Source organism: Candoia aspera, chromosome 2, assembly GCF_035149785.1.
Source record: "Candoia aspera isolate rCanAsp1 chromosome 2, rCanAsp1.hap2, whole genome shotgun sequence".
In the NCBI taxonomy this organism is placed as follows: Eukaryota; Metazoa; Chordata; class Lepidosauria; order Squamata; family Boidae; genus Candoia; species Candoia aspera.
In genome coordinates this window covers 218,485,899-218,498,531 of record NC_086154.1, presented here as the reverse complement: position 1 = coordinate 218,498,531, position 12,633 = coordinate 218,485,899, and the positions used below count along the sequence as shown (strand labels likewise).

General features: G+C 37.0%; 1 protein-coding gene across 1 annotated transcript in view; it reads right to left on the bottom strand.

Annotated features, from left to right (window-relative positions):
* Positions 1 to 2,398: 2,398 nt before the first annotated feature.
* Positions 2,399 to 12,633, bottom strand: part of EFNA5 (ephrin A5) — a 206,873-nt gene continuing 196,638 nt past the window's right edge. Inside the window, exons 3-5 of the mRNA XM_063295368.1 lie at positions 6,896 to 6,961; positions 6,402 to 6,482; positions 2,399 to 4,143 (exon numbers count right to left, since the gene is read on the bottom strand). Of these exons, the coding sequence (XP_063151438.1) occupies positions 4,022 to 4,143; positions 6,402 to 6,482; positions 6,896 to 6,961 (269 nt within the window). The 3' untranslated portion in view covers positions 2,399 to 4,021. The remainder of the gene's footprint in view (positions 4,144 to 6,401; positions 6,483 to 6,895; positions 6,962 to 12,633) is intronic.

Sequence of the window (12,633 nt, the reverse complement as noted above, 5' to 3'; positions counted from 1 at the left end):
GTGGCTTCAATAGGGCATCAAGGGTTAGCATGGAAAGCAGATTCTGTAGGCTCATGGGCAACCTCCAACATGCCAGCATTTATTAAACTGTTCAGACAATGGCAGTAAGCCTCTTGTAGGGAGATTTGTCTCCCATCTGAAAAACATGGGTGAATGCATAGGAAAAATGGGGCAGTGCCAAGTCAGAAACAGATCTGCCCATTCACCGCTCCATTTTTTAAAAAGAGAACTTGGTAGCAGGGAAGAGAAAGAGCACATCTGATGTACAATAGATGGAAAGAAAATTGGTGGACTTACATAATTGGACTGCAGTATGAAAAAAGTTTGATATTTTTCAAAACCTGCAAAATTGACACAGCCACTGCTTTCATAAAATATGTGAAAACAAAATCAAACACACATATTCCCTTGGTAGCTATTCTTTCTTTCCTTCAATGGTTATACAGGAAAGACAATTATTTACATATAACCCCCTGCTACATTTGGTGTTCTTTGGGGTGGGGAATCAAGTCACTGTACACTATCACATACGATGTTGGGAAGGCCCCTTTTTAAACAATCATCCATGAAAAGAGGATTAAACAACTGGAAGGAAAAACCATTCTCACAAGAAAGAAGGATAAAATCCCAAGCTATTGCGAATCCACATGCTAATGAAAACCTAACCCCCAAAGGAAAGTACCATGGGCTTCCAACAACAGACCATTAACACCACAGACAAAACATTGATAACCAGATGCCACAGTGCTCCGAGTCCTGCCACTGTGAAATCTTGAGACTGGCTGAATGGTTTTCATGAGTGAATCCTGTATGGGGAGCGACCTGTGGTGGCTACACTGCTCAGTAGCCATGATGGATTCTTCGGGGATATAATCGGAGGGTGCACTGTTTATTTAAATTTTAATATCGTGAAAGTTTGTTTTCTTCTCACTTACAAAAGACATAAGAATCAAATTAATACTTTATTATCAAACACTATGTACAACAGAGGCTGCTAATAATACAGAATTTAAAGAACATAGCATTTTTTGTCTTAACTTGTCTTTCCTTCGCCAGCTGAGAAAGTACAGTACAAAACAATATTTCTAAACTAACACAAAATGTTACCTTGTTGTCTATTAAAGGATACACAGTATCCACCACACAGACCAATCCTTATTTCCCTGCTACCCTTTGCAAAGCCCTTAGCAAACTCGGACTGGATGACACAGGGCAGACTGTCTGAGTTGAGGGGGGCCAAATGTTGTATCTCATATTTCATGCTTGAGAACAGAGGCTATTATAAACGTACATACTGACATCTTTTTGAAGATGTCAAGACAACACGCACACACACACTTACACACACACACACAAATGGGAATAAAAAAAAATTAGGCATTGGCCACATTTGCATGAATGCACCGTAAGGCTTGGCTAGCATCAATGCTCCTGCATGACCGGCAAACCTTGTTAAGTATGAGTTCCCAGGATATACGATTCATGGCCTGCACATACCATAGAATATACCTATGGCTTGTTTATGGCTAATTTCTATGATTATTTTGAAGAGGAGTTATGATTTGCTTTCAGATGAAACATACACTTAACAAATGGATGGTTTAGTATCTGCACTGTTCAGAAGTATTTATACCAATCAAGTCTTATGCCTCACTATGCCATGTGAACCTGGCCGTTACTTGCTTAATGACTAAGATTGCCTGATGCCATCAAATAGCCAAAGGTCCTGTAAACCTACTGCCAACAAGATCTGCATTTGAGACAGTGTAGCAATTAGCATCTTAACTGTAATTACAGTGTTACTTTTATTCATTAGATTAGCAGTGGCGCTGTGGCAAAGCAAAAGTTTGAATTCACTGCGGTGACAATCTGTGGTTTAGAAAGCGTGCTACTGAGGCGAGTGAGTCCAGCCTTTTATTATTTATAGATAAATGATGAAAAAACAGCTATCATCATTGTTAGGACAACAAACAGTGTTATTCATATCTGCAATTGGTAGGTTACGCTTGCAGGGATCTTATTTCATGTGCAACATCGTCTTTACTTTGATCACTATTTTCAAGGTCATCCCTCCTACATATGCACCCAACATACATACTGAAGAGAGAAGATTTATTGATTGTACTGTGAGGAAAGCAGTAACATCCCTCAATGTAGATCATGACACTTTTTTTGTTTGTGTGCTATATCAGACATCTCTGTGCTTTCAAATGCAGCCCATACTTTGTGGTATCAGGCAAGCCCAGAGTGCCTTACATTTACCTTTTTATTCATGCTATTTTTGAATCCTGAAATCCTGCAGCTTTTGTTTTATAGAAAAAATGCTTTCTTTTCATAATACAGACAGACATTTATAAAATTCTGTCCATTTGCATTATGATTTAGTATTAAACTATACTTTTTTTTTTGCTATCTTGTTAAAATTCAGTGGAATCTAACTTCATTTTTGTAAAGTTTTGTCCTAATTTTGAGAGAAAACTAAGTTTCCAAAATAGTTGTTCTCGTGGTCTCCCTCATTTAATAAATCTATATTTAGGTCTGCCTAAGCTAATGGAAAACTACAAAGAAGGCATTTCCTGGTAAATGTTTTATGAGGCCGTAACACAGCTGCCTAAGGATTCACCCCTGATTTCAACCAATCAGCACCCCATAATCTTGTCAAAAGTTACCACATTTTATCATCTTTAAATAGGACAAGCATATATAATTATTTTCAGCATAAGGTATATCTAGATAATGTATTCTCTACTCTAGTGGATTTTTAAAAGCAACAAAAATAGTTAAAGGTCTTTGGGAGTCTGTCTAGTTTATCTCCTGCCAAAGAAGACATTTACACTACTTTTCAACTGTGTTGGAAAGGAAGAGAGAGATGAGATCAATGCCTCAACTTTCACTCTAGAGTTCAAAAAAAATATCTTCCTGTACTCTCTGTTCTTCACATGCAGAACTCCCCTCCACCCTCTATGACAAATGTCCTGGTTCCTTTCTGGCAGCATTTCACTCCAAGAGTTGCCAAACTGTCAAGGGAGGCAAAATTATCATGTCACTGGGGATTCTCTATCACTCACCAGGTTTACTCCACCCAGAGTTGTTATCCACTTAGTATGTATCATCACCCAGAGCTGGATCCAAGGCTACTGGCTAGTAAGTCAGCCTTGGGAAAGGTCACTTCTCTCACACAGAAAAGATATTTTATAAATACAGAAATGCCTTTTTGCATTTGAACAAAAATTATTGTAGCACCATGGTATCTGTGTCAAAAGAAAAGTAATCTGGTGTGCACTATCCACTTAAGAGAGATAACAGAGGCACTATCACTCCAACATAGCTTCCTAAATCTGACCTTGCTTGTCAGTAATCACCTTTTTCTCCCCAAATGACAGAGCTTCTGTTATGGAGCATAAGTTCTATGGTCAAGGACCTTTCAAGGCAGTTGCATACAAATGACATCTCTTTCCTTTGAGGAGCCTGTTCACTGAGAAATATCTATTCTTAATATCTTCCCTCCAGTCCTGACATGGTGACACAGTGCATTGCATGATCGTCTTACAGTGCTGAACAAGGAGAAATAAATATTTTATTGAAGAGAGTAAAAAACTCCTCTTGGTTTTTCAAACAACTTCCTTATTCTTCGACTAACTGCATCTCCTATTATTCTTTCTTCTCCATATACAGATGGCCCAGCGAGTTAACTAGGCAGTATCTTAAGAGAGGCTGCAGAGGAAAGTAAGAATCACTAGTGTCAATATTGAAATTTGGCATTTTCATTTGGAGTCCATTTATTTTAGAAGGGATCAAGGAAAGCCAGGGAAAGCTTGGGAGTAGGAAGAGGTCTAGTTATTCCTCTTCAATTTTTGCTCAAAGTTCAGGTTGCAGAGGAGAGAAGGGGAGGAGACGGGAAAGGAGAACAAACCAACATCTGCAAACCAATACAAAGTCCCGTTGCTGGGATGAGCAGTTAAGTGGATCTCTGATGTTCCAAGACCCTAAAGTTGACTGTGGCAGCTTGCTAGAATATGTGCTATAATGTCAAAAGCATTGCTAGAAGGAACAGTAGAGTTGTGAAAGGCTGACTGGATATCCTTAGGGTCTGAGCTGCATTCTCACCACGGGATGGTTCAGCCGATTCATGTACAGTATCATCTGTTCAAACAGAAAACACACATTTGTACTTTTTTTTCCTCCAAAGATAAAGGCAAGATAAACATATTTTGTACACATCTTATTTTAAAACTTTCTAATAGTTCTTTGTTTAAATACCATGTAATCCACTTAAAAAAAAAATCTTAATGAAACCAATGGGAACAAAAAGCCACTAGTTGAAATGCTGGGCATTGTTCAGTCTCTGAATTAGCCTTACATTTTAATTTGTCTTTTGCAGTTAACATTTTTACAGATAATCAATGAATGCCCAAATGGTGGTTTACAAGTATCAAAACAATTCCATAATTTCTGCTAGCAAAATCTGGACTACACAGAATTTTGAACAGAAAGAGGGAGAGGGTTATAGGAAGACTGACTTGATCAGAGAATACCTTGCTGTAGATAAAAGTTACATGAATGCATATCGTTTTCTTAAAAATATAGAATATTATGGTTTCAATAGCAATTTCTCTCTCTCTCTTGTTGAAAAAGAAAAATGGCTAGAAGTAACACCTAAAGAACAAATGGTATTTTTCAGTATAAATCAGCTTCCCATGGCACTCACAATATAAAGTAGGAAAATACTTACCTAAAAATAATTAAAAGTTAACTATGAGAGGCTTTAATTAAGATTTAAAACTATCCAGAGATCTGTGATCTTAATTCTAAAGTGGCTGTGTTCCCTATACTAAACCAAATCAATCTCTGTGTTTATGAGCAAATGCATCTCATTGACATAATAATTATTTCTAAAAGTTTCATAGCTTTCATCATTCTTCTAGGTTTATGTATCAAATCACAACATGAAACCTAATATCTAACTCTTAAAAACATACACAATTTAAAATACATGGTTAAGAAAAAACATTTAACTTGATGTTGGAAATATTCAATTTAGGCATCAGGAAAGCCTCAGGAATATGAGCATTACAGTTCCCCATTCTTTCATCTTTCAGTGTGCAAAATGAGCGTGAGGCTCTGGCTGTCTCCTCAGGAGAAGCACAATCTATTTTGCATTAAGAGCCCTAATACCAAAGGACATAAGTTTGTGGTACCCTGGCATAATCTCTATATCCAAGTCTCTGCAGAAGTCTGAATCTGCAAAATTTAAAAGATATGGATACAGTCCAAACTAGTCCAGCAGGGATAGAGCTGACAGTGAGTATAATTGGCTTTAGGGTAGTCCTGAGGAAACTTCCTCCTGCTCCTTTTGGGAGTATCCTGGGTTATGAGTTTTCCCTTTGCCAGAGTGTCTCTGCTTTGAACTCACTCCTTGTCAGCTTCTCTCTTCACCAGAGGGACTTTTGTTTGCCCTTCTGTCCCTTCGGCTCCCTTCATCTGAGAACCTCTGCCTTAACCTTGTTTGGCTTCCGCTGTAGGCCTCGGGTAGCTCTAGAACAGGACACTCAGGAATCAAAAAACATTCAGAGTTTTCTCTCCAGTTTCTGTCCCGACAATGGGAAACGAGACCTTGGTGTAAGGACAATGTCTAAAGCAATGCAATGTCCAGAGAACTATTATATAGACAAGTTAATGTTTAAGATTCTCACAATATTTTCATCATTAAAATTGAACTGGCAAGCACACAAATAAATCTTCATTGAGATCAGCCTGATCTGTTCTGTATTTAGTAATATACACTTATTTAAGTATCTATACACTATTAGTATAAACGTACCAAACAATATAATACCAAGTTCTCCATCTTTTAAACCTGCAATCAATTTGATTTTACTCACAACTGCTTACTGCATTCTTACTACAGTGTAATAATATAATAAAAATAATATGTAATACAGTGTACGTATTTTTCTCTAGGGCATTGTAAAATTCTGTGCAAAATTCATCTGTATATTGTGGCAGGCTAGCAACTAGATAAATCAGATTTAAATGCTCATGGGAAACATACACGTGTCTGTACGTACGCATCACATTTTCTTTCCTAAGTATTCACCTCTTGAATGGATACACCATAAAATGGGGTGGGAATGGGGTTAGAACTATGTTTCTAAATGTGAAGTGCCATGTTTGAACAAGCAGGTTGTCATGGAAAAAGCACACTTTTTCTCCCACATCTTACAAGAGAATTCTAGCATTAGCAAATTAGATATACCATAAGCCATATTAGCACTGCAAGAAATGAATAAAAGCAGAATCAGTTTACCGTGCAAACCATGCAGAGAGAAAGAAAGAAAGAAAGGCAAAAGCTCCAAAAAGACAGAGGCATTTGTTAAAAGAGAGTCTCTAAGCATACTAACCTGCTGGTTCTAATGAATTTTCTACTTTGTCGTTAACATCGAAAACACGATCATGAACACCTATAGTTTTCATACAGTTGTCTATAACAAAAATAGAGATAACAGCCAAATATGTTAGTGAGACACCCTTAAAATCACTATTTTCCTTTTTTTTTTTTTTTTGCTGCTGTCTTTATATTTGATTTCTATTTCTATTATAGGCATATATTTATATCTTAACTGTGGCCTGTTTCCAAATACCACAGTAGTTGTCTTTTTGTACCACAATTTAAGAAACAACAAGTTAGCAACTGATGCATATGAAAAACAAATAAGAAAAAGGCTTTGTGAAAAACGATTAAAAGATATGGCAAAAACAAAAAAACAAAAAAATGATGCTAAAAAGAAGAGATACCACATAGGATTTTAAAGTAAAAAGAAGTTTTTACTGCTGTTCACTAAACCAAAGCATGCGCTATAAAGCCACCCTCCAAAGCAAGGCACAAAGCACTTACTTGCAGGCCGTACATAGACTTTCAGCTTTAAACAGGATCTCCTTCCATTATCAGGGATTGCAGATGCTGAAGAAGAAAAAGGGAGATCGGAGATCATAGTTATTCTTCATCTTAAAGGGACAACACCCAACATTCATCTTTTCCTTAGGTAACAAATCACAACACAAATGTACATATTATCAGGGACATTCAAAATAGCAAATAACATTTCTAAACTATCCATTGTTCTGTATTTTTATATATTACTTTATTTTATTCATTTTATTTTCCCTCTCCCAAAAAAGTGAGGTGAAAACAGCACTGATTTGCCAAATTCTCTACCTCTTAACATCAATGGACATAGATACCAAACTACAGGATAAAGCTAAGTTGGTTATCTTTCTTTGGGACCCCAAAAGTCATGAAGTGTTCACTTTAATTGAAATATGATGGAGCTATGTTGTCTCCATATGTTGCTGAACTGTAACTCTAATCATTCCTTACTTTTGGCTAGTTGGCTGACAGTCCTGGGAATTTTTATTGGATTTACACCTGCTACAGTTAAAACAATGTCTGCATAACCTGGGTAGAAATAAGTTCCTTACATTTATGAAGCATATATGCATTTAATATATTGGCATTTTGTTACAGAAACTGTAACTCAAGGTGACATTTGAAGCTTCCATACCGACATTAAAAAGACATTCGTCTGGACTTCTGGGGAAGCAATGGTGAAGCTGAGAGTGGAGCTGACAACCGCAGTGGAACAAGAAGTTGGTGAATGGACTGGCTTCTCGGAATTCCTCTCCAAATAAGGATATGATTCGGGATTGCCCACAGGTGCTCCAGACAGTAGCTCCTTGTGGGAGACCATAAGGCAGCAGTCACTAGTGGGTTTAGGCCTCTGGGAGCTGACAGAATGCCATCTTTGCCCAAGCCATGGTTCAGCGCCTTCAAAAGGGCACTGGGTTCACATACTTCCTTTCTTAATCACTTTTCGAAATGGCTTGTTAACTGCTTTTTGGATATTAGGAGCCTTCAGAATGGCGAGTTTCATACACCAGGTGAGTCTTCTTTAATCCTTAGCGAAAGACGTTTTATGCAAGCTTAAGACGTTTTATGCAGGCTTTTAAGACTTAAAAATCTATTTTGGAATAAACAGCAAAAGGGTGATTAGAATGTTGATTTTCAAAAGTTATAAATAGACTAACAAACAGGCCAGATGGAATTGAAATAAGTTTTTGAAACCAATTACAAGAATCTTTCCTCTGGGAAAATGTTGTTGTTTACCATTTTATATATATACAGTGTGTATATATATATATGAAGATTTTGAAATTAAGTATAAGAAACCTTTCCATGGGAAGATGCTTTGACCAGAAAAAAACATGGTAAGATGGGACTTTGAATGTTGAACATTAGAGGGAACCAGAAAGAATTAAAAGATTATAATTAAAGGAGAAGAGACCCACTAATACAGAATGGAGCAAATTATTCTAACTTGGGACAAATTCAAGGATATTTGGAAACAATGCACTCAGAAGTTACTTTTAAGATTGTCTGCTATCATAAAAGTGGATTTAAAAGACGTTATAGAAGAGGAGCATGTTTTTCTGGACAAGACTGAGATTGAGAATGATTCAAATGTTAAATGACAGGTTACTAGAATGATAGGGATAAAAAAGATGTTACACTGGATACACAAATGAAACCAGCTGATGTCTTAAAAATTAAAAGGGGTATACAAATAACAGACCAGAGGAGTGACTTGGATAACTTTTTCATTTTGGATTGACAAAAGAGATCTGTTAAAGTTTTGAAGGACTTTCTGAGAAGAGGAAAAGAGAAAATGAAAAGAAATCAAGTTCCGGGACTTTATTTAAAGGGATTAAAGATTAAGACTGTTAAAAGCAAAGAGAAGAAATATAAAGTTTATTTGATCCAGGTTAAAATATGTACTGTATGTTTCTGGTAACTCTTAATGGATTTTTGTCAACCAGGACTGAATGATGAGGCTTTAAAGATTTGTTTATGTATATATATGAGATAAAATATGGAAAGAAGAGTTTTTTTGCTGTGGTATCAGAGTTTGTGACGAGTTACTGAAATTGTTTGTACTTGTGATGAAGGGGGAAGTTTATATATCTTTTCTCCTTTTTTAACTATATATACTGTATTTTTAATTTTTTCTCTGCACTTTTGATTTTTTTTCTTTTTACTCTTTTTTTTAGTTCGTATTAGTTTTTTAATCTTTGTGACTGTAAACTTTAATAAAATTATTATTTAAAGAAAAATAAATTAGTATAATAGGAGTTGAGGTGATTTTCATGCATGTGTGAAAGGAATATTTTTTTCACAAATGTTTCAAATTTTCTACAGCTATATAAAGAGATAACTTCTCCCTTGAAAAACATTTGAAAGATTTGTTTTGAAAATTGGGTTAGGACGAACAAAGTACACCTGCTCAAAGCAACTTCCTTTGGAAGGCTTGTATGGCTGTTTCAAAGGTTGTCTTTGATTGTTTTTTTTGCATGGATAACTACTTTCCTTCACTGCTGGGTCAAGCAAAATGATTATCATGCACGGTGTTCATAAAAATCACTAGGTTTAGAGCAGCCATATGAGCTTCCAAAGGACATGGCTGTTTTGATGCTTAAAACAGGGGTGTTTCTCTTGCACCCTAATGCTTACAGCCCTAATTTTGTCTAGTTTGGCCTTTAATATATCAGCACAGCATTGAAAACAGCTAGAATATGTGCTGATTCTGTAAACCAAGCAGTCATAGATCATACTTCTACACAAGGCTGTGTTCCACATTATTTATCTACCTAAGTGTCAGGATGGAGGCTGAGGCTGAGGAGGAGGCTGAGGATCAGCCGATCGCAGAAAAGTGAGAGCCTTGAGCAGCAAGATACAGAGCCACCAATTGAAGACAGACAGGAGGCAGATTCACCGCCACTTATCGGTGTGTGAGAAAGAAGGCTGGAAAGGCAGGTTAAGCAGCGAGAGAAGTGATTGGCTCCTGTGCAAAAAAGGTGGGAAAGACAAAGATATAAAGAGCGCCAGAAGCCAAGCCAGTTGTCGGAGACAACTGTTCTCTTCTCCCTGCCTTTTTTTTGGAACGCGCTGCCTCAGCTGACCGACTCACCTCCAAGCCACCTGCCTCTGCTGCCTGCCCTGCTGTTGCACCGCTGCTTGCCTCAGAGCCCTGCCTTGCTACCGAGCTCAACCTTGCCTCAAAGTCTTGCCTTGCTACTTGGTGATTCTAGCCTTCCAGTCCAGCCTGTTTTCACCTGGTCTTGCTGCTGATTCCAGCCTTCCAGTTCAGCCTTGCTTGCCTTGCCCTGCTGCTGTGCGATTTCCAGCTTCCCAGTCCAGCCCTGCTTCGCCTTGCCTGCCACCTTACTGACTTGGGAAATAGCCTATTCCTTATTGCCTTTGAGTTAATGTGTTTAACAAACTGCAAATAAAGAACTTCACTGAACCTCTTCCGTGTCTAGTCTAGCTGGCCAGGACACTAGGGTGATGAATACACTTTGAAAATTATGCCTGTACTACTTCAAATTACATGTAATATGTTTGTTAAATGCTCTCTTATAAACTTCCTTGACTTAAGATCCCTGCATAACCAAGCCAGTCTGACAAATGAAGAATTTAAGTAAGCTTTCTCTCTGACCTGGCATGTTCCAAGAGATTCTGATTTATCCACATGTCCAACAAATGTACAGATATTGAGGAATGGGAGTCCTGTAGGAATTATACATTTGTGTTAAAGTCCAAGTTTCAGATTACATGGCTACTTGTACAGATTGGGTTCAGGAATAGGAGATTCTCTTTCCTTCCACAGAATTTCCTGACTCTTTGAAGTTGATTATGGGGGACGATGGAGGGGCGGACAGCATAAGCAAAGATTACTTTCCGTCTATTTTTCAGCAAAAATAATTGATGGATTGGGTCATTATTATAAGAACTTGTATCCAAGTAATATACTAACATAAACCAATGTATCTATCTATGTGGTCACTAGGTTCGACACTGACTTGATAGCACATAATCAATTAATCACACCAATGTAAAATGTGTATGTATGTATTATGCCTGAATCTGGAGGAAAACCATGAGAAATAAATTATTCCTGGCAATACTGAGGTTGACCAGGACATTTCTTGTCAGTCAGCAGACACATTCTTCAACTCTTTATTATGCTATGGGGAATTCCTTCCCACTAAAGTGGGGAAAGTAAGATTCAGCTACTATATAGTCCCAGGAGTATAGGTAGTAGAGGGATTTTATCACTCAATGGCCTGGTGAAGAAACACTACCATAATAGTTTGAATTCCTTATCAGGGACTACTCATAAGTTACTCAACTTGGAGGCCTTTATTTAACCTGATATGCAATTATCACTGATTTTTAAAAAATGCTTTTTAATGCTACAAACTAAGAATTATGTACAGAAATATCAGATTTTGTTTGCTTATAAATTAATGCATACGATATTATTAATGGCTTAACAATATTTATAGTTTTATATATTCTATTGTAGTTATAGTTTAGTTTATAGTTTTATATATTCCTATCCATGCAGCACAGGAAAAATGGAATTACGTTCTATGGCATGTGCAGATAACAGTCTATCTACCAAAGATTGGAGATTTAAGAGTATACCTGAAATGCAGATAGCACAATGCTAATTAAGTTACCAATTGTTGCTGATTATGATATAAATGCAAGGAGGTAGCAGAGGATGCTCCAAAAACAATACATGTTACGATGATGCCACAAAGAAGGCAACAGTACACATGATCTAGTTGACTTGGTGAAAGTTGGAGAGACAGTCCCTTGAAGACTGAGAAAATACCTTGATAAATGGTTCTGAGAGTTCATATTAGTGTCTTACGTGAACTCGAGGTTGATGACAAAGTGATTAGTGGTTTGTGTATATAACCAGTCAATAATCCCATACTAAATTTCAAGGTAAGTGGGGCTTACAGGGATTTAAGGGATGGCTTGCTTAAAAACTAGATGCTGCTTTATAAAACAATTGTTTTTGCTGCAATGCTGCATTTCAGCTTTTTCCAAGTGATCCCATATTCAAAAATGATGCCGTTTTGGATAGCATGTAGATACAGACAGGTAATCTTTTGAGCACTGATTTAAAGACATATTTGCTTTCAAATGACAAATATATTGGGAGAAGAGAGAAAGAACCCAAGACAAAAACAGAGCAAGAGGCATAAGATGTCTGCCTCTTTTAATCATAAACAAAATTGCACAATGATGCTACTCAGCTCTGACTCATACTCAAAGACAAATACTTAAGAAGTGCTAACAGCTGGCTTCCCTGTATGCTCTCAATAAATCAAATATGGGGGAAGCCTTTACTGACATTTATTGTAAAGAATGTGTTACAGGGCAAAGTATTGCACTCTGTGGAGGCATGCAGGAAACTGGCCCCCTTCCAGAGGCCTCTGATGAATATACAAATCTTATTCAAGACAGATTAGGTGGCTTAATAAAATAGAAATATTGTGTTCCCTACCTAACAACATGGATACAGGTACAGATAAAAACTTCCCCATTAGCTTAAGCAAAAATGTGTGATTATTTCCTATTCCATCCTGTCTTTTAATTGCTTTTACAAATGATACAGAAAAGCATAAACAGCATATTCAAAGGAAGGATGTCAATTTTTACATTTATACATTGGAAGCTTTGCTTTTGCAAAACAGTAAACAATGCTCTATTACATGGTGCAT